Raw genomic sequence first — 22,280 nt, 5'->3', positions numbered from 1 at the left:
GGCTGTTACACAGACCTTGTGGCATGCGATTGTACTCATAAAGTCCCATCGGTGTGGTAAAGGCTGTGTACTTCTTGTCCTCTTCGTGAACTGGAATGTTATAAAATCCTGAGGTCAAGTCCATGGTGCTGAAAAATGCACTGCCACCAAGGGCTGCGAGGCAATCTGCTTGATGAGGAAGGGGATGAGCGTCCTTCACCGTTCGTGCATTCATCCACCTGAAGTCAGTGCATAACCTCAGACTCCCGTCTTTCTTCCATACCATGACTAAAGGGGAGGCATACTCACTAACTGACTTGCGTATAAGACCTACTTCTTCCATATCTGTCAATACCTTCCTCAGCTTCAGGTAATGAGCAGGCGGAACTCTTCTGTATGGTAGCCGGAAGGGTCTGTCATCAACCAGGTGGATACGGTGAACATAACCCCTGGCTTCTCCGCAGTCCAGATTATGTCTTGAGAAGATGTCTTCATATTTTGTGATGGTATTCACAAGCTTTTCCTTCCAATGGTCAGCTACCTGGCATCCATCAATGTCAATGTCTACTAATCCTAGATCAGACAGTCTTTGTTTCAGATTGTGGCAGCCATTGTCATCCTGCTTCTGTTCCATTGGGGTTTTCCTCACCTCATGAAGGCCCTGAAATATTGTTGCATCTTCAACAGCCAAGCATGTAGACACATCTGCCAACTTCATGTTACGTCTTAGGGTGAGATGTTTGTCAGAACAGTTTACTACCTTTAAAGGGACCCAGCCATCTCCCCACATGGGTGTAATAACTCTACCCACGAGTATGTTTCTGGGCATGACCTTTGACCTGGTAGGTTCGACTATTACAGTGCTGCCTGGAGACAATGCCACATTTTTAGGAAGTTTACCCCAAACTAAGTGTTCAGTCTTGGGCGAAAGAGTCACAGCTTGAGTGAGCTTCACTGTCCCAATCTTGCCATCGACTCGCTGTCCCTTCCATCTTGTGACACTTGTCATCATCTGCAGAAACTGCTCACCCTCTGGTGAGTGGGTCTGGCCATCCATGTTGTTGACGAGCTTCCAGTATTCATCCGTGCCTTTCATCTCATGCAATAGATGCTTAATGACATTCGATCCCAGGATGAGATCATCACGCTGTCCAGGAACAACTAGAGTGGGCACTTTAACATCAATCCCATAGATTTGCATCTCCAAATCATAGAAACACTTTGTTGAGGTCTTCTTCCCCCCACACCCCACTAATACTAACTCTGTGGGAGGCTGATAATGCTGAGGAAGGGCACCTGCTTCCAAAAGTCTCTGCTCCGCATGTTCACTTAATGTACAGGCCATAGACCCAGTGTCAAGCATGCCCTTAAGCTGCACTTTCCCATGTACAGACACAGAGGTGTAAAACAAATCTGAAAAAGCCTCAACTTCTTGTGAACCTAACATAACAATTTTCTCTCCTTCTTTCGCATCAGAGCACAAAATCTCATACGTTTTCTCAAGATCATCAAATTCTTTCTTGGGGGTAGACAGTTGAACACCCACATTTCCCCCCTTCACCTGTGGGCGTGTCAGTTTAACGGTTGCTGCTGTGGTGGTGAGTTTCTCTGCTGTTGTGGTGGGCGTCTCACCACCGGGATTGGAATAGCGTTCCCCCGGTTTAGGACAATTTGACTTCCAATGATCTGGGGAAAAGCACAGGAGGCACAGGTTCTCATGTCTACAGTGTATCACAGTGGAGTGATCTGTTGAGCCACAAACCCTGCATTCCCTACGCCTGAAGGGCTGGGTGGGGAAAGATGGTGCCTTGGCCTGTGTCTGTGAAACCATAACGGGTGGTATGCTCTTCTCTAAGGTACGTTCAAGCAGGTGAATGAGTCTCTCGATACTTGCACTCTGCCCATCTTGTTTGGCGCTTGATGTGAGAGAAGTGTCACTGCACGTACCAGCATTGACCCCGCCTTCACATGGAGTTATCTGGGGATGTACTGTTACTTGCTTTGAGGATACAGCGGTAGATTGACACATGGTGGCCTTCCTGTGGCGTTCATGTTCATAGATTCTCTCCTGTACTTCACTCGCAGTCCATTTCTCAGCAGACTTGTATTGGAATACTGCTGCCAGTTTGGGGTCAGGGCAGTATGTTACAAACATCCTAACGACATCAGAGTTGGAGCTGTCAATCTTCTTACCTTGTCTCTTAAGGCCCTCGTCAGCGACATCTACAGCCTTGTTCAATCGAACCCAGTACTCCATAACAGCCTCTCCGGGTACAGGTTTAGTATTGTAAAAATCAGCCAAGGGCATGCACGAATAGGCCAATTCACTGAAATTCTGTTTCAGAATGTCAAATACAATCTCTGGCTTCTCTGTAGGATCAACTGTTGTCTCATTGCGTAAATTTATCTTTACCATGTCTCTTGCTTTGCCAGATAATCGACTAATCAACTCATCTGATTGTTCCCCAACAAGACATCCCTTCCTCCTCAAGTATATTCTCATCAACTCCTCCCATTCATGAATGGAGCATTTGTCTGTACCATCTCCTCTATATGTAGGAGGTTCCTTTATGTCTGATTGCATGATGAACTTAATTTGACTGAGATCTACATATCCTACTGACTCTGAATGATGATCACTTATGTTTTCTGTACTTACTGGTGGCTCATAAGTACTGGACCTGCCACTCTGTAGTTCTTCCCTAATGGAGCTCCCTATTTCCCGGGCTAGCTGAGTGACCAGCTCAGCTAGACCATCTACAGGGGCATTTGGATTAACACTAGATGAAGGGCTTTCATCCAATTTTTTTGTGGAGCAAAACATGGGGGAACCTCCTGCACCTACACACTTTACAGGGGTTTGATCAGAGTATGAGAAAAACCTCCCCCTCCCAGCAGTGAATTTGGGTTCATCACCATTATAAGATGCCATGCCACTAAAGTTACGTTAAAATGTCTGTTGATGAACACACTTCTATGTTGGTTAACGATAAACAGCGCTCTCAATACATCGTTGTCAGAAAAAAAAGACTGTAGTTCCGATTTTTGCCACAAGGCGGCAAGAGTACCTCAATGATATAATTAGTCTCTAGAGCAGCAGCGCCGCGGTGATTGAGCTGACGTCGATCAACGATGAATCCGGGTCACGGCACCAATGTAGCCGGTGCTATACTACACCGCTGTAACTCTGCGTTGTGTGTGGTTGATAGAGACCATAAACGTGGACTTTGGAGATCAGGTAGTTTTAATCAATCAGAACTGACTCTCTGCATCTTGCATCTGCATCCAAAAGGAAATAAAACATTTGTAGAGCACATCTGTTCTGAGAATCGTCGCCTCTTTCTCTCTCAGTGCATCAAAATGATTTTACATACAAAAATTAATACACTCTCTCCTTATTATACATAACATATTTTACATTGATAAAACCACATACCTGCATCCAAAAGGAAATAAAACATTTGTAGAGCACATCTGTTCTGAGAATCGTCGCCTCTTTCTACAACAGATGCACAATAGGAGGGACTGGGATCATTCGAGGAGCTAGCCATCGTTCACACATACAATAGCCTGCTAATACCTTAGCTAGCTATTAACCACATGTTGAATTCAGAATGTTGATATCATCCTAAAAAGTACAATTACAAGTGCATCTTAACAATACCATCCACTTATGAGTAACCTCTAAATATACATCATTATTCATGAACAAAACACTGTGACTTTGTACTTAAAAGAATCAAACTTTTCTGAAGACAGAAAAAGCGTGCCTACCTCTCTCAGTGCATCAAAATGATTTGAGCACGAGCACGCCGGGCAAAACGTAAGTACACACTCCCCTTCTCCCAGGATTTTTTTTTTTTTTTTTTTTTTTTTTTTTTTTTTTTTTTACCTTTATTTAACCAGGCAAGTCAGTTAAGAACAAATTCTTATTTTCAATGACGGCCTGGGAACAGTGGGTTAACTGCCTGTTCAGGGGCAGAACGACAGATTTGTACCTTGTCAGCTCGGGGGTTTGAACTCGCAACCTTCCGGTTACTAGTCCAACGCTCTAACCACTAGGCTACCCTGCCGCCCCAGGATGCAGGCATGCATAACAAATCAACACAACATATTGATATATGAACCTGGTGAAATTCACATAGTACTTTAACAACTGTTACATAGGCATTAGGATTCATTCCCCCAAAAAAGTATAAACAGTGTTTTTACACATCTACCCATAGGTACTGAACGGAGACTAATATGTTTTCATGCCTATCTTTCTATATTCTGAACCATTCTCCATGGGTCTACATTCAAGTCTTGCGCTGATCAAACTCAAATTAAAAAAAGGTACACCTTATTTAAATGGATTGTTTTAGAGAATTGTTTGTTTTTTTTAAACTCCCTGATTACAAATTGGTAGGACACCCAGTGGGTGTGCGCTGTTTGGGGTTTATTCAAACGTATTCGGTGTACAATGGAACCGCACCAATTACTGAGAAGTGCATAGGAAAGGCATACATTTCATGATTATGAAATCGGACCCATACACCCTATTCTCATGGTACCTGGTACACTTAGGATGTCTTTTTTAACCATTGGGCGGCAGGGTAGCCTAGTGGTTAGAGCGTTGGACTAGTAACCGGAAGGTTGCAAGTTCAAATCCCCGAGCTGACAAGGTACAAATCTGTCCTTCTGCCCCTGAACAGGCAGTTAACCCACTGTTCCTAGGCCGTCATTGAAAATAAGAATTTGTTCTTAACTGACTTACCTAGTTAAATAAAGGTAAAATTAATTAATTAAAATTAATTGATTTGTTTGTTAGTATGGTAGTTTACTGGCAAAGGGAACTTTTACAGAATTCTGATTATCAACGCTCTCCGCGTAGCGGGTTAGTTCAATAACCTAAAAACCGGACTAATAGGTCACAGTACAATCAGTACAATCAAATAAACAATTCATCGACATTGTTAAAAACGCTACGGGAGACAAATCCTGCATACCATTAAAAGGAAGAGATGGAATCAGAGAATCTTGTCCTGGCATTCATAATTAGAGTTGCATCCAATTTTCACAATGGTCCCGTTGTGAAAGACAATTCACTGGACTACACCTTTACCACATGACAAAATCAAAACGACAGCACACAAAATGCACAGTGAGGTTATTTTTTTATTTTTTTTAGCATTCTTAAATAATCAAGTATTTAAAACAAATCGAAGAGTAGGACTCCGATCCGTGGGTTTTTAGAGATTGTTTTCAGCAGCCGAAGGAAAGTTAGCGGCAGGTAGCTATAGATTGCTAGCTCGTTAGCGGGGTCAGTGCTGACAGCTGGTGTTGTACTGGAAGGAAGCCATTTGCACGCGACCCCGTAACCTTTGGACCTCCAGGTCGTGGAAGTAGTCGTCGTCGTCATTCTGGACGATAATCTTCTGCAGCTCGCCTATCTCCCTCTCCATCTTGGAGCGCAGCTCCAGCTTCATCATCTGAAGGGCCTGCAGAGAGAGAGAGAAACACTTTAATATCCTGACCCCCAACACCGCAGGATGTATGAAGTAGTCACATGCTGAACCCTGAAGAAGTTCACCTGTAAAGTATGAACATTCATCTCAATCTCCCCAGAAATGTGCAGACAACGTAGAGGTACAATGTAGTAAATTGTGTGTGAATGAGCCTGCATTTACCTTTTCTTGGGCCTTCTTCCGTACTTGGATATCCTGTCTCTCTGTAGCGAGAGTGTCGGCCAATAATGAAAACTGAAAGATGGCAGAACAGCGTGGAATGAGCTTTCAGCTGTCCCGTTCTTTCACATCAGTGCCGATGGAGGAACAGAGACGAGATCAGGAAGCTGTTTCTTGGGTCTTACTCTCCCTACTAATTCCGCATAGCGTGGTGTGTGTTCATATGAAAGAGGGTTGTTGTGTGTTGGTTCTACCTGGTCCTTGTAATAGTTCTCCATAGATTGGATCTGGTCTCTGTGTTTTTTCTGGTGCTCCTGGCGCTGCTCCTTGGCGTAGGCCCTCTGCTCTCGGAGACGAGCCTTCTGCACCTCCAAGCCCTCCTCAAACACCTGCTTAAACATCTGGAACACAACACACACACACACACTTATACAACCAATCGTTACATGTGTTTGTATAGTCATTGTGTTCATGACCTGTTTCCTTTTGACTTTACAATGGAGCTAAATACATGACAATTGTGTCAAATCTTCCCTTTAAAACAATACCTCGGGTGGAAAATGGAATGGAAAGTACAGTGTTTGAAGCGTTCTAGGAGCGCCTAAACTGTGTTGGGGATGGAGGCTCGGCTCGGCGTCACTAACTGACCCTCTCCTCTTTCGTGCGGGCCCTCATCATGCGTGCGCGGAGCTGGACGTGGTAGTCACCGTGGTACTTCTTGGCCCGGGCGATCTGCTGCCTCTGCTCCTTCAGACGGTTCTGAGTCGACTTCTGTTGCTGGATACGCTCCTTAAAATCCCTCTGGGAGGGGAGAGGAGCGAGACGGCTGTACAGTTAGAGGGGCTGTTTGTATTATTGCTTGGTGTGTGTGTGTGTTTAAGAATGTGTGAGAGACATAAGACTGGTAATATATATATATTATGTGTGTGTGTGTGTGTCTAGCCTACATGTACGCTGAAGCTCGTGCATGTTTTTGAGTGACTCACCAGGCGTCTGTTGTGTTCTTGCTCTTTGCGGATGATCTCCCCCAGCAGGTCGTGTCTCCTCTGAGCCTCTTCCACCTGGAGAGAGAACAGTGACGCGTTAACGGGAGGAGATCAAAGTGGAAAAGTTGCAATGGTGAACCCTGGTCTCTGGGGGTCATTACGGGGCCTTCGCCCAATCACAGGCTCCGCACTTAGACATCTGTTTTAACGTTACAGACAGGTAGGAGACTTGCAGAGATCCAAGCCAAGATAAGCTAAAAACATCCCAGCTTGCCCTGTGGTTTATATGGTGGATAGTGTGTTACAGCGCCCCCACCTGGCTGGTGAGTTTAGTGCGTGGGCCCTGCCTCTGGTTGTCCAGGGAGAGGGAGGCGTTGAGGCGGTCCACCTGGCCCAGCTGCTGCTGCCACATCCTGCCCAGGGCGTGGGGCGAGAGGTGCAGGTGGGGGAACTCCTCCAGGAGCAGGGGGAGCAGGTCGTTGTCCTTCACCTTCACTGGAAAACAGGGGAGAGGGAGAGGGAGAGAGAGCGAGAGAATCACAAACAGTTAATATAGAGGGACAAATCCATACCGTGCACTTAAGACTAATGCGCAAATCCATATCAAGCTCTTTCTCCTAAGGCATATGTAGTTGTGAAAGGATTGAATAGATAGCCAAGGAAACATCCTCCATGTTAGTTTCACCAAGGCCAATGCTGCGTTTTTAGGTTCAGGGCAAATGAAGGAGAGGAAGCCACTTTGTACTTTGATTAGATTTGAGTGGCAGAGACTCCAGCTTGGGGGTCTTACTTGGTGGGGCTCTCCTGGTTTTGTCCTGTCGCCTGCGGCCCGGAGTCGGTTGTCTGGTCCTGGGGGAGCGGTGTCGGGCTGCTGTGGTGTACACTTGAGACGGTTTGGGGGTTCGGGGAACATCACTCAGTATGGCCTCTCTGTACTCCCTCTCCTACAGGGCAAAAGCACACATAGAACATCTGCTGTAGATAATATTGGGACACACAGTCTCTCTATCGCAGTCTCTGCCGGAGGGCTACTGTGTACACAGTCACGTGGTGTCTAAACGCACACACCTCCCCAGGGCTACAATGAGTAGGTCTGATGCTGTTTACACACACCTCTCTCCCCCTCCCTCTCTTACCGCCTCCTGTGCTCTGGTTCGTTCCATGGCCATAGCAGCCCGTTCTCTATCCTCGTACACTTTCAGCTCCTCCTCATAGGCTGTTTCCAGCTAGAGAGAGAGGTGTACACACCAACTATGTTGGACCGTTCAACTTGTCTCTTTTAAAAAGGTGACCATCTTTATACTGAATGTGGCGTTGGTCAATGTGATGATGTGGCAATTCCCTCTGACCTGGCGGTGTTTGTGTTGGGGCTGTAGACGGCGGAGTTGTCGTCGGCGCATACGGGCAGCGGTGTGTCTCTGTGTGACCCTTCCACTCACCGCCTCTCTCACGGCGCCCTCTAGCTGACCTGAAAGGGAGCGGCGGGCCCGGGGAGGGGAGGGGGATAGGGAGCGGGTACAGGGGGATGTGGGTGCTCGCGGCGTACCTGGGAGAAGGGTCAGAGGTTAAAGTTTAAAGCCGAGGAAACGTTAAATCATAGAGTTGGTCAATAATGACTTAATGTAGTTCTACATTCAGGCTAGTTAACGGTGCTTTTGTTGGAGAAGTGTGGTGCAATCTGGGACCGTATCCACAAAGCATCTCAGAGTAGGAGTGCTGATCTAGGATCTGCCCATACAAATTGTATTCCTTATGATATTAAAGGCTAAACTGATCCAAGATCTGAGATGCTGTATGAATACGGCCCCTGACGTGATTGAAGAGGTGGAGTGTATGTACCTGTTGGCCTCCTTGGGGGCCTGCGACACTCCATGACACTGTCACTGTGGTGAGACTGTTTGTCCTCCTCCTTGACCTCGTCGGGCTCTCCGCTCTCTCCTAGCACTCTCTTTAACATCTGACGAGTGGAAACACACACACACACACATGTTAAAACCTAGATTTACATGGCTGAGATGCCGGGTGTGACACAATCCCAGCTCCCGCAACTTAGCGGTGCGATGAATGGTCAGCCGGGAAGCACGCAAAGTGAAAGCACGTCGGGTGGGATGATTCTCCGGGTGAATGGGACTGCAAGGCATCCATCAGGCGGTGAGACGGCTCAGAACTCGTCCCGCATCCCCACAATGTAAATATAGCTTGACACACAGAGTCATTGGACTAACCAGTAAGGTCCACATAATGACAAGTGCGTCACACACACACACACACACACACACACGTGTGTACCACTCACCAGGTCCAGCTCCTCTAGTCGTCGGGACAGCTTCTCAGACATGTGGTGCAGCTCCTGTTCTGCCTTCCTGTTTCTCTGTCTACGCCAGGAGAGAGGCTCCTCACAATCCTCCTCCTCTAGTACCCTGCTACTGCTGACAGGAGAGAGGGAGAGAGAGAGCGTGTGAGAGAGAGAGAGGGAGGGGGAAGGAGAGGGACAAAAGGTAGGAAGAGTAGAGACAGAAAGAGTGAGGCAGGGAGGTGAATGTTAGATTGAATGGCCTCTGTGTGTAACTAACTTATGTGCATGTATATTGCTTTTCTCGCTATGCATCTACAATGCTATTCTAACCACCTCCCATTGTGTTGTTCTTACCTGAGCCCCGTCCGCCCCCTGTGAGCCCAGCTGTCCTGCTGCGTGAAGGTCTCTTCCTCCTCATCTTCCTCAGTGTCCAGTGGTGCCCTGTCCTCCAGCTCATCCTGCAGGGTGAGGAAATGAATGTCTGGCTGTGTCCGGAATAGAACCCTCTTGGGCCCCACACTGGTAGGCTATAGAGAAAGAGAGAAATTTGCAAAAAAAATGCAACAATTTAGTCCTTAATTAGCTGTAAATTGAACATGCATTGGACATAAATTGGACATGCATTAGCAAATCATTAGATTTGAATTAGGCATGAGGTCGACTTAGCCCTCATTCGAGGCATTGTAACTACAACAGTCCAAAGGCCAAGCGGTTCGTCATGCCTTACTTCCGACTGCTCCTTGGCCTCCTCTAGCCTGGCCTTGGTTTGACTGGACACAGACTTCTCACTCTCCACTACAAATGAAAAGCATGGAGGAATAAGAGGTTGAATAAGTCAAATTGATACATGGTTTGGAGGTGCTACACATTCATTCTGTGATGCATTGGACAGCGTGCGTCACCGGGTGAGTGGTTGAAGGCTGGCGAGCGCACTCCATTGGTAACTGTGTCAGCCACTGGCCTTGGGGACTGAAAAGAAAGAGAGAGAGAGAGAGAGATGGTCATTCATTAGACAGAGAAAAGGGGACAGAGACAAAGGGGTGGATGCATTTCCACTCAATGGGGCGGGGAGAATTCACAATCAAACTGTGACAAAAGAGAACCCGTCAGGAGGAGTCTCAGTGGCTAGCTAGCACATGCTAACGACATAATCACGCAAAAGATGCACGCCGTTAACTACCACTCCCGGGAAGGTCGTCCAGCGGTTAAGGTCACTGGTTCGAATCCCCAGTCTGTCAATGGGCCCTTGAGAAAGGCACTTAATACTAATTGCGCCTGTAAGTCTGCTAAATGACTCAAATGTAAAACAAGGCTAAGTGAATACAGTAGTAGTACACCGTCTTATCATTGTCGTGAATACAGTAGTAGTACACCGTCTTATCATTGTCGTGAATACAGTAGTAGTACACCGTCTTATCATTGTCGTGAATACAGTAGTAGTACACCGTCTTATCATTGTCGTGAATACAGTAGTAGTACACCGTCTTATCATTGTCGTGAATTACAACGAGAAAGACAGAAACGAATAGCAGTAGTGTGTACAGGACAATTTGGGTAAATACTTTATTTCATCCATAACACAGCTCCTTACCATCACCTGTAATGGTATATGTGAGCTCAAGGGGTACACACACACACACAGAGTTGAAGTCAGAAGTTTACATACACTTAGGTTGGAGTCATTAAAACTCGTTTTTCAACCACTCGACAAATTTCTTGTTAACAAACTATAGTTTTGGGCAAGTCGTTTAGGACGTCTACTTTGTGCATGACACAAGTCATTTTTCCAACAATTGTTTGGCCCCATTTGGTAATGGAATAACAAGTGGAAAGTATTTGCCCCTGCTAGCGTGTCTGGACTTGTCATAGGCTTGCAGGTGGGATGTGACGTGAACTGTGAACTGTACTTGGCGGAGGTCACTTCAGAACGCGTTTCAGAACACAGTCGTTTGCTGAGAGCTTTGAAACACGGATTCAAACGGAAAGTTGATACTGTATTACAAAGCAACGAACAAGAGTTAAGCGTAATTTGAATTGATTCAGCGTGGATATATTTGACTAGATGGACATACCTGCGAGGTGCCAGCAGGTGCCTCCTGCTCCAATGCGGCCCCGCTGCCGAGACCGTTGGCTGGGGGAGACTGGCTACCCGAGCGGGGAGCTCTGTCGGGCCTGTGGGGGGTAGTCTGGTATGGGGGCTGCAGGGGGATGGATGAGAGCAGGGGCTCCCTCAGTAGAGTGGCCTGGGTGCCTGGCGTTCCCGGAGCACCCATGGTGCTGGGGCCCGGAGCTTGGGAAGAGGCTTCCACTGTTAGGGAGGGGTAAAATAGGTAGCTGTTAGAGGTGTAGATTTTGTAGGTCATGTCATGTTATAATAGGGTTATGCAGGATGATTGAACAAAAGGTTCAAGTGAAATATAATTTTTTCTTTCTATCAGATTTGCCTCTAACTGGTTCACTGTTCTTTAAGTAGCCTACAGTTCTGAATGATTTTTCTCAGATACAGGTCTGTACTCCTAGCTATTAATGCCTTGCCAATAACCCTGGCATTGTGGGGCGGCAGGTAGCCTAGTGGTTAGAGCGTCGGACTACAAGATCGAATCGCCGAGCTGACAGGGTCAAATTCTGCCGTTCTGCCCCTGAACAAGGCAGTTAACCCACTGTTCCTAGGCCGTCATTGAAAATAAGAATTTGTTCTCAACTGACTTGCCTAGTTAAATAAAGGTAAAACCCTAATCCTGTAAGTTGCTCTGGATAAGGGTGTCTGAATGCCATGCAAATACCTTGTACACCTACACATCAACTTGGTACAGGTACTCCCTGTACTCCCATGTTATTTTTACTAATTGTTATTCACTGGGTATGTATTCCTTGTGTTTTATCTTTAACTCTGCATTGTTGGAAAAGGACCCGTTAGTAAGCATTTCACTGTTACTCCGGTTGTGTACGAAGCATGTGACAAATAAAATGGGATTTGATTTGAGTCTGAATGTAAATCCAGAAAGACAAGAGGACATTTTTTCCTTTTTCAGCATTCTATGTCATGGGCCAGGAACAAGCCTTCGGTACCCACCTACCTTCTTGTTTGGCCGTGAACGTGCGGGCGGAGTCTCCCAGGAGGATAAGCTCATTGGTCGAGCCCGTCTCCTCCGCATTCCAAGAGTGGAGGGAATGTTTACTGCTAGACTGGACGGCAGAGCTGGAAGATCAAAGAAACATTGTAACGTGACCGATGTATCACTATCAAAGTAAACCAAAGAAAAGACCAACCAAACAGTGGAAAGTGCATCGGTGTGTCTGGTACGTGTGATACCAGTCCAAGTCAGAACAACTACAACCTGCACGTGTTTCAAAACAGTGCATTGGGTTTCCTGGTTTAGGAACAGAGGTTTACCCACAAGTCACCCACAATGACTCATCCAGCTTTGTTGACTTTCCAGCCAGCCTTTCTGTGTGACAGCCGTCGGGAACAGGCTGAGTAGACATAGTGACGTCACCGATGTTTGTGTTCCGTGTCCAACCTTAACATTCGCACTTACTGTTGACATTTGTGTTGTGTGGTGCTCCCTGACTGGCTGTTGTGTCAACAGGATGTACCGACTTGCCCTGCACAATGATGACATTTGAAGTGGTCCTGTCTGGTTCAGTCGGGAGACCATGGCATTTGCAATGCCAGAGTAGTGGGTTTGATTCCCAAGGCCACCCGTAAGTAAAATGTATGCATGCATGACTAAGTCGCTTTGGATAAAAGCGTCTGCTAAATGGCATTTACAAGAGCCTCGTCTCGTGACGTAGCGTCTTTGGTTGTATCAACAGAACAGGAACTCTGCTTGAACACGGAACTGAATCTGAAACCATGGAAATGTACATAGAAGCTGTAGCGTGGAAGATCTTGAAACACTCACTGCACACTAGAATACTGGGAGGCTCTCTCCATTAGGGACCTCTGTTCCTCTGTCTGGGGGACCACTGGCCCTGTAGCGAGGGGGGCATCCTCCACAAGATCACCGTTTGGTTCCTTGTCTGGAGGGAGGAAAGGGGGAGGATTTGAAGAAGGGAGGAGAGAGAGAGATGGGTGATTACAGCGTGGCGCAACGTGGTGACGCTGACAGGCTCCTGCTGTGAAGCAACGAGGAAACGAACAAGCCACCAGTCGACTTTCAGATCACCAATCAGTCCGTAATTATACAAATATTTAAGTCACATTAACACACTCAGTCAGAGTAGTAGAATAAGCACTCGGGACATAGTGATCCATAGACATTGGAGCTCATGGACAGAGTAATGATCCAACCCCATTTCCGAAAGCTGAAGTGAAACAAACAACTGTTCTAGCCATGTCATTGTGAAAGTGTATGGAAGAGTTCATGGAGTGTGACAGTAACATTATCTGTAGTGACTCATGCATAGCCTATCCCACTAATTGGACATATCAACAGGTTTAAACTAGAGCACGGCCAATCCGTTATTCTGGGTCCGATACCGGCCGCTATACTGTTCTAGCCATGTCATTGTGAAAGTGTATGGAAGAGTTCATGGAGTGTGACAGTAACATTATCTGTAGTGACTCATGCATAGCCTATCCCACTAATTGGACATATCAACAGGTTTAAACTAGAGCACGGCCAATCCGTTATTCTGGGTCCGATACCGGCCGCTATACTGTTCTAGCCATGTCATTGTGAAAGTGTATGGAAGAGTTCATGGAGTGTGACAGTAACATTATCTGTAGTGACTCATGCATAGCCTATCCCACTAATTGGACATATCAACAGGTTTAAACTAGAGCACGGCCAATCCGTTATTCTGGGTCCGATACCGGCCGCTATACTGTTCTAGCCATGTCATTGTGAAAGTGTATGGAAGAGTTCATGGAGTGTGACAGTAACATTATCTGTAGTGACTCATGCATAGCCTATCCCACTAATTGGACATATCAACAGGTTTAAACTAGAGCACGGCCAATCCGTTATTCTGGGTCCGATACCGGCCGCTATACTGTTCTAGCCATGTCATTGTGAAAGTGTATGGAAGAGTTCATGGAGTGTGACAGTAACATTATCTGTAGTGACTCATGCATAGCCTATCCCACTAATTGGACATATCAACAGGTTTAAACTAGAGCACGGCCAATCCGTTATTCTGGGTCCGATACCGGCCGCTATACTGTTCTAGCCATGTCATTGTGAAAGTGTATGGAAGAGTTCATGGAGTGTGACAGTAACATTATCTGTAGTGACTCATGCATAGCCTATCCCACTAATTGGACATATCAACAGGTTTAAACTAGAGCACGGCCAATCCGTTATTCTGGGTCCGATACCGGCCGCTATACTGTTCTAGCCATGTCATTGTGAAAGTGTATGGAAGAGTTCATGGAGTGTGACAGTAACATTATCTGTAGTGACTCATGCATAGCCTATCCCACTAATTGGACATATCAACAGGTTTAAACTAGAGCACGGCCAATCCGTTATTCTGGGTCCGATACCGGCCGCTATACTGTTCTAGCCATGTCATTGTGAAAGTGTATGGAAGAGTTCATGGAGTGTGACAGTAACATTATCTGTAGTGACTCATGCATAGCCTATCCCACTAATTGGACATATCAACAGGTTTAAACTAGAGCACGGCCAATCCGTTATTCTGGGTCCGATACCGGCCGCTATACTGTTCTAGCCATGTCATTGTGAAAGTGTATGGAAGAGTTCATGGAGTGTGACAGTAACATTATCTGTAGTGACTCATGCATAGCCTATCCCACTAATTGGACATATCAACAGGTTTAAACTAGAGCACGGCCAATCCGTTATTCTGGGTCCGATACCGGCCGCTATACTGTTCTAGCCATGTCATTGTGAAAGTGTATGGAAGAGTTCATGGAGTGTGACAGTAACATTATCTGTAGTGACTCATGCATAGCCTATCCCACTAATTGGACATATCAACAGGTTTAAACTAGAGCACGGCCAATCCGTTATTCTGGGTCCGATACCGGCCGCTATACTGTTCTAGCCATGTCATTGTGAAAGTGTATGGAAGAGTTCATGGAGTGTGACAGTAACATTATCTGTAGTGACTCATGCATAGCCTATCCCACTAATTGGACATATCAACAGGTTTAAACTAGAGCACGGCCAATCCGTTATTCTGGGTCCGATACCGGCCGCTATACTGTTCTAGCCATGTCATTGTGAAAGTGTATGGAAGAGTTCATGGAGTGTGACAGTAACATTATCTGTAGTGACTCATGCATAGCCTATCCCACTAATTGGACATATCAACAGGTTTAAACTAGAGCCCGGCCAATCCGTTATTCTGGGTCCGATACCGGCCGCTATACTGTTCTAGCCATGTCATTGTGAAAGTGTATGGAAGAGTTCATGGAGTGTGACAGTAACATTATCTGTAGTGACTCATGCATAGCCTATCCCACTAATTGGACATATCAACAGGTTTAAACTAGAGCACGGCCAATCCGTTATTCTGGGTCCGATACCGGCCGCTATACTGTTCTAGCCATGTCATTGTGAAAGTGTATGGAAGAGTTCATGGAGTGTGACAGTAACATTATCTGTAGTGACTCATGCATAGCCTATCCCACTAATTGGACATATCAACAGGTTTAAACTAGAGCACGGCCAATCCGTTATTCTGGGTCCGATACCGGCCGCTATACTGTTCTAGCCATGTCATTGTGAAAGTGTATGGAAGAGTTCATGGAGTGTGACAGTAACATTATCTGTAGTGACTCATGCATAGCCTATCCCACTAATTGGACATATCAACAGGTTTAAACTAGAGCCCGGCCAATCCGTTATTCTGGGTCCGATACCGGCCGCTATACTGTTCTAGCCATGTCATTGTGAAAGTGTATGGAAGAGTTCATGGAGTGTGACAGTAACATTATCTGTAGTGACTCATGCATAGCCTATCCCACTAATTGGACATATCAACAGGTTTAAACTAGAGCCCGGCCAATCCGTTATTCTGGGTCCGATACCGGCCGCTATACTGTTTTATGCCGGGAAAGTGTTAAAGTGTTATTTTCCCACACTGTATTCGCATAAATTGCTATTCAAAATAACAATTGTCAAAGAAATATGGTTCAAAATATTGATTTCTTACATTGTGAAATTACTGAGAATGAGAATGGCTGCAAGTGTTAAGTAGGCATGAGATTCCCTTTTTTCATCCTATATATTGAATAAATCGGTTATCGGTGGAATTATCAGCCAATATCAACATAGCTGTAATAGGCCAATATCGGTCGATATTATTGGTGAACCGCGGTCTCTAGCGTCACAGACAAACATTCACAGCTCCTTTCGGATTCACGGCAAGCCACCAACCCCATCGATTTTGATAAACCAGCCTTTTTCACCAGAGCCTTCTTTCAATGCATGTCATTTCAATTTCCAGAGCTGATAGTCGGTCATTAAAAGTGTAATTGGTGTTTTGCGATGGGAGAGGGGGCCAGCAGACCACCATAGACGGACACAAAGGCTTGCGGAGCGCTGCCAATTGAATGGGCCAACCGCTTCCCGGTAATCCCAGAGCCAGCCGCCTCTAAACCGGGTTTAGAAAGGCCATTATGTCCACTTCATGTGTGGGTGATCTCACCCAAACAGGGTTGTGTCTCAGTCAGTGACACAGATAAAGTTTGAGGGGGATGGGGTGATATCAGATCAGGAAGAACAGGGGTGATATCAGATCAGGAAGAACAGGGGTGATATCAGATCAGGAAGAACAGGGGTGATATCAGATCAGGAAGAACAGGGGTGATATCCGGCAGGTCTTCTGACCTCAATAGGACTTCCTGGTTAAATAAAGGTTAGCCTAAATGTTGAGAGGGTAATGGAGTAAAATACGACTTTTGTGTCTACCTCCATTTTGCGACTCCTCTTCACTGATCTGCTCGGTGAGGTACTCAAGCAGCCCGTCAAAGATCTCCAGCAGGTTCTTGATGGACTCCTTGTCCCCTCGTACAATGTTCTCGCCTAGAGCCGGGGAGAAAAACCCATTAGGACAAGCGATGAATCAGTGGAACTATAATCAACACCACATTGTTGTCCTTTAATTAGAACTAACCAGTCTGCATCTTTTTACGGTGGATTTTATTCAACAAAGAGGCTTGTGTTTGCTCTGAACAAGGCTGTGCTTTGAAATCTAAACAGCAATTTAGCCAGAGACCCTCTGCTTGTAGCTAAATAGATCACTTGATTTTCTTTCAGCATTCATCATCTGTTCTCTCTGCTACCACACGGCAAGCAGTACCGATGCACCAAGTCTGGAACCAACAGGACCCTGAAAAGCTTCTACCCCCATGTATTAAGACTGCTAAATAGTTAGCTAAAGAGTTAACCAATAGCTACCTGGACTATCTGCATTGACCCTTTTTGCACTAACTCTTTTGACTCATCACATACACTGCTGTTACTGTTTTAGCTATCCAGTTGCCTAGTCACTTTATCCCTACCTATATGTACACATCTACCTCAATTACCTCGTGTCCCTGCACAACGACTCAGTACTGTTACCCCGTGTGTATAGCCAAGTTATCATAACTCATTGTGTATTTATTCCTCTTTTTTTTCTCTACATTGTTTGGTAGTAAGCATTTCACGGTTAGTCTACACCTGTTCACGAAGCATGTGACAAATACCATTTGAGTTGGTCAGATGATTGAATGAATAGCTAGTGAATACCTAGGGAATAAAGGAGTAGTTACTAGTTAATTAACTGGTGAATAGTGAGTCAAGAGTAAGTGCCGCTCACCTGTGATGTGTGAAAGGCTGATCTGAAGGTAGTCCAGAGCCAGAGAGTCAATCACAGACTGGACGTTGTGGACATCATCCTGACTGCCCGGGGTGGCGATGTAGTCTACACACACACACACACACACCCACACGCACAGACGGTTCCAAATCACAGCCTCTTGTGCACTTTGGCCACTTACTAGCTCATTGACAAACACAGTCTTGTGTTGGCAGGTTTGACGATCATAAGTAGCACTGTGTGGCATTCTTGAAATTGTAAGAATACTCTCCTCTAAAGCACTCAATTCTTGGCCTTAACAGCATGCAGCGCAGCCGTTTAAAAAAATAACTAACATGGGACAGTTGATTAGGTCTAAAAAAAAAACACATATTGCTCTTTTGGTGGGCATGTTTATTGTATCATGTTTGATGTAAACTTACCTGGGACTTTCTCCCCCAAGATGGCCTCATACAAGGCGACAAAAACATTGGCATTACAGTCCGTCACCTTTCTCAGTCTCAGGTTAAAGTGACACTTGCTAAGGATATCATTCGCCACGTCCACCCAATCTGTAAAAAGGGCCATTACACACTAAATGCAGACCTTGAATTTATGAATAAAGTGCATAGTGTAGATCATACTTCTCAGAGCAGTGATGAACTAGACTACGTTAAAAATAAAAGTGGCAGTAATAAAGCCTCTCCTGAAAAATCTAAATCTTAACCCGGAAAATGTTTAAAACTACCGGCCTGTATCGAATCTCCCATTCCTCTCAAAATGTTTTGACAAAGTTGTTAAGCAGAAACTCGCTGCCTTCCTGAAGCCAGATAATGCATACAAAACGCTCCAGTCTGGTTGTAGACCCCATCATAGTACTGAGACTGCATCGTGAAGGTGGTAAATGACCTTTTAATGGTGTCAGACCAAGTATCTGTCCTCGTGCTCCTGGACCTTAGTGCCGCTTTTGACACCAGCGATCACCACATTATTTTGGAGAGATTGGAAACCTTAATGGTTCCCTAACTTTTTATAGCCCCGTACCCCATCAAACATTCAACCTACAGCTGCGTACCCCCTCTAGCAACAGGGTCATCGCACTCTCAATTGTTGTTTTTTGCCATCATTGTAAGCCTGCCACACACACACACTATACGAAACATTTATTAAACATAATGAGTGAGAGTTGTCGTCACAACCCGGCTCGTGGGAAGTGACAAAGAGCTCTTATAGGACCAGGGCATAAATAATAAAAATCAATAATTGTACTCTTTATTTAGCCATCTTACATGTAAAACCTTAATTGTTCATCAAAAAATGGTGAATAACTCGCCACAGGTTAATGAGAAGGGTGTGCTTGAAAGGATGCACATAACTCTGCAATGTTGGGTTGTATTGGAGAGAGTCTCAGTCTTAAATAATTTCCCACACAGTCTGTGCCTGTATTTAGTTTTCATGCTAGTGAGGGCTGGGATTCCACTCTCACATAGGTACGTGGTTGCAAAGGGCATCCGTGTCTTAACAGTGCAATTTGCCAAGGTAAGAAACTGAGAGCAGCCCTATTCAGAAATCTGGCAGTGGCTTCTGATTAAATTCTGTGCCGTTTGAAAATGTGAAGAATTTAAAAAATGTTAATCACATTTCTATTTGGCGTACCCAAGACGGCAGGGGTAGTCGTACCCCAGTTTGGGAATACGTGGTCTACACGGACAAGTTTGTGCCTGGTTTAGATCTTATCTGTTGGAAAGATATCTGTTAATCTCTGTGGATGGTTTGTACTCTGACAAATGAATGGTAAATTTCGGTGTTCCGCAATGTTCTGTTTTAGAACGACTTTTGTTTTCATTATATATTCTATATTCTCTCTCTGTTTCAGACACAAGGAAGTGGATGGCGCAAATGTTTTACTTTTAAATCTGTTTTATCTTGGATAGGTCGCAGTTTTAAATGAGAACTTGTTCTCAACTGGCCTATCTGTTAAATAAAGGTGAAATGTTTTTTTTAATTTTTTAAATACACTTGGACAAAACAGAGATGCTAGTTCTAGGCCACAAGAAACAAAGATCTGCCATTTGATTTTACAATTAATCTTGATGGTTGTACAGTCGTTTCAAATAAAACTGTGAAGGACCTCAGCGTTACTCTGGACACCGATCTCTCTTTTGATGAACATATCAAGAATATTTAAGGGAAGCTTTTTTCCATCTTCATAAAATTGCAAAAATCTATCTTTTTGTCCCCAAATTATGCAGAGAAGCTAATCCATGCTTTGTCACTTCCAGTTTAGACTACTACAATGCTCTACTCTCCGGCTAACCCGAAAAAGCACTAAATAAATGTCAGTTAGTGTTAAATACAGCTGCTACAATCTTGACTAGAACCAAAAAATGTGATCATATTATTCCAATTCTAGCCTCTCTATACTGGCTTCCTGTTAAGGCTAGGGCTGATTGAGGTTTTACGGCTAACCTACAAAGCATTACATGGACTTGCTGCATTGACTTGCTCCTACCTACGGTCAAAAGTGACGGGCCGTATTGTCCCTAGAATATCTAAGCAAACAGCTGGAGGCAGGGGCTTTCTCCTTTTGAGCTCCATTTTTATGGAATGGTCGGCCTATCATTGTGAGAGACGCAGACTCGGTCTCAACCTTTAAGTCTTTACTGAAGACCCATCTCTTCAGTAGGTCCTATGATTGAGTGTAGTCTGGCCCAGGGGTGCAAAGGTGAACAGCAAGGCACTGGAGTGACGACCCGCCTTGCTGTCTATGCCTGGCCGGCTCCCATCTCTCCACTGGGATTCTTTGCCCTTGAAACTATTGGGGCTGAGTCACTGGCTTACTAGTGCTCTTCCATGCCATCCCTAGGAGGGGTGCGTCACGTTGTGCCAGGCTTTTTTCGCTATACTCGACTTGAGTGGGTCAAGTCACTGACGTGGAGAACTTCGTGGGCCATACTCGGCCTTGTCTCAGGGTAGTAAGTTAGTGGTCTGTTGATATTCCTCTAGTGGTGTGGGGGATGTGCTTTGGCAAAGTGGGTGGCATTATATTCTGCCTGGTTGGCCCTGCACTGCGCCCTAGGACACTGCCTCAGGACTACCTGGCCTGACGACTCTTGGCTGTAGCCGTCCCCAGTCTACCTAGTCGTGCTGCTGCTCCAGTTTCAACTGTTCTGCCTGTGGCTATGGATCCCTGATCTGTTCACTTCACGTGCTACCTTGTCCCAGACCTGCTGTTTTTGACCCTTTCTCTCTCCCCCAATCCCACTCCCTCTCTACCGCACCTGCTGTCTCGACCTATGAATTCTTGGCTATGAAAAGCCAACTTACATTTACTCCTCGGGTGCGGACCTGTTGCACCCTCTACAACCACTTTGATTACTATTTGACCCTGCTGGTCATCTATGAACACCTGAACATCTCGTAGAACAATCTGGCCTTAATGGCTGTGTACTCTTATAAATCTCCACCCTGCACTGCCAGAAGAAGACTGGCCACCCCTCAGAGCCTGGTTCCTCTCTAGGTTTCTGCCTTTCTAGGGAGTTTTCCTTGCCACCATGCTTCTAAATCTGCATTGCTTGATGTTTAGGGTTTTGGGCAGGGTTTCTGTATAAGCACTTTGTGACATCTGCTGATGTAAAAAGGACTTTATAAATACATGCGATTTGATTCAGTTTGTTGACAATGCACAGCAAAACTGCTCAGTTGGTGGCAACCATCCCAACATGATTGTTGACGTAATAGCAGCTAATTTGTGGGCATGCGCGGGCAGGCACAGTATGCCAGCTAGAAATAGAAATGTTAGCAACACCAACTACAGTGTGGTAAACTAGCTAATACTAACGCAAATAACACTACTGTAGTTGGCAAACTGGCTATGTATGTTACAGTAGCTAGATAGCTAGGTTCAAGAAAAGTACTGGATAATTCCTTAAATAGCCTATGTAGTTATTCTCCTGATTGATATGGCTACAGTAACCACCAAGTTAGGTGCCATTTCTTCTTAGTTGGCTAGTAGATTAACCGTCGTTACCTCGATTTCCTCTCTCATCATCTTGGGTTCCCATTAGGCAGTAACGAGCGCGCTAGCTAGCTGTGTGGTAGTCAGTCGAGCTGGCAACAATACTGGCTCCCCTGACCTCTGAAAATAGTTACTCGCATTGCTAGCTTGTTGCAGTACTTTTTGCAAATTTCGAGGTTAGCCACTCACTGATAAACCTTCATCATGAGAACAGAAATGAAAAAAAGGTGCCGGCTGCCAACCAGAAAGTAATCGACATTTTAAAATGCAAGTGTTTTCTGATTGGGTGGTAAACGGTTTCCACTAGTTACCCAAAACACAAAGTAAAAATGGATATACTGTAAAAATTCATGAAAACTCAAATTAGCTTTTTGGCCTTCATTTAAGGTTGGAGTTTGGCATGAGCTTGGCAGTGTGGTCAATGTTAGGGTTAGGTTTAAAAATCACATTTTAAGAAAATACATTGTAGAAATAGGCGGGGTTTATGACTTTGTGGCGTGGTAACTAGTGACGACCATGGTAAACTGGTACTTTGTTTCCGGAAGAAGCGTATAAACGATTGGGAAAATGGGTTCCTT

General features: G+C 45.3%; 1 protein-coding gene across 2 annotated transcripts; it reads right to left on the bottom strand.

Moving 5' to 3' along the window:
* Window positions 1-5,119: 5,119 nt before the first annotated feature.
* On the bottom strand, window positions 5,120-21,980 carry LOC139424663 (centrosomal protein of 95 kDa-like). Of its 2 annotated transcripts, none has more exons than XM_071176718.1 (21): window positions 21,715-21,980; window positions 18,128-18,256; window positions 17,706-17,810; window positions 16,814-16,927; window positions 12,833-12,950; window positions 12,005-12,126; window positions 11,000-11,235; window positions 9,830-9,896; window positions 9,655-9,722; window positions 9,282-9,454; window positions 8,928-9,057; window positions 8,471-8,588; window positions 7,981-8,177; window positions 7,768-7,857; window positions 7,422-7,575; window positions 6,948-7,126; window positions 6,632-6,706; window positions 6,294-6,446; window positions 5,900-6,046; window positions 5,649-5,720; window positions 5,120-5,459 (listed from the first exon to the last, which is right to left on the bottom strand). In XM_071176718.1, the coding sequence occupies exons 1-21, from the start codon at window positions 21,746-21,748 to the stop codon at window positions 5,283-5,285; spliced, it is 2,658 nt and encodes an 885-aa protein (XP_071032819.1). In that variant the 5' UTR covers window positions 21,749-21,980; the 3' UTR covers window positions 5,120-5,282. The 2 variants fall into 2 exon arrangements, with proteins under 2 accessions (XP_071032819.1, XP_071032817.1); XM_071176716.1 differs by having other exon boundaries at window positions 8,928-9,060; window positions 21,715-21,821.
* Between the last annotated feature and the right edge of the window lie 300 nt (window positions 21,981-22,280).

Source organism: Oncorhynchus clarkii, chromosome 13 (assembly GCF_045791955.1).
Source record: "Oncorhynchus clarkii lewisi isolate Uvic-CL-2024 chromosome 13, UVic_Ocla_1.0, whole genome shotgun sequence".
NCBI classification, from domain to species: domain Eukaryota; kingdom Metazoa; phylum Chordata; class Actinopteri; order Salmoniformes; family Salmonidae; genus Oncorhynchus; species Oncorhynchus clarkii.
The sequence above is the reverse complement of the archived record's forward strand: the minus strand, read 5'-3'. Positions and strand labels throughout refer to the sequence as shown.

What these genes read in the sequence shown, in the direction of transcription:
- LOC139424663 (XM_071176716.1), bottom strand. Translation starts at nt 21,748, where the DNA reads ATGGGAACCCAAGATGATGAGAGAGGAAATCGAG. An exon ending in AGCCTTCAACCACTCACCCG is followed by an intron (nt 9,723 to 9,829) that starts GTGACGCACGCT and finishes TTTCATTTGTAG; the next exon opens with TGGAGAGTGAGAAGTCTGTG. An exon ending in AGAACTATTACAAGGACCAG is followed by an intron (nt 5,721 to 5,899) that starts GTAGAACCAACA and finishes GCCATCTTTCAG; the next exon opens with TTTTCATTATTGGCCGACAC.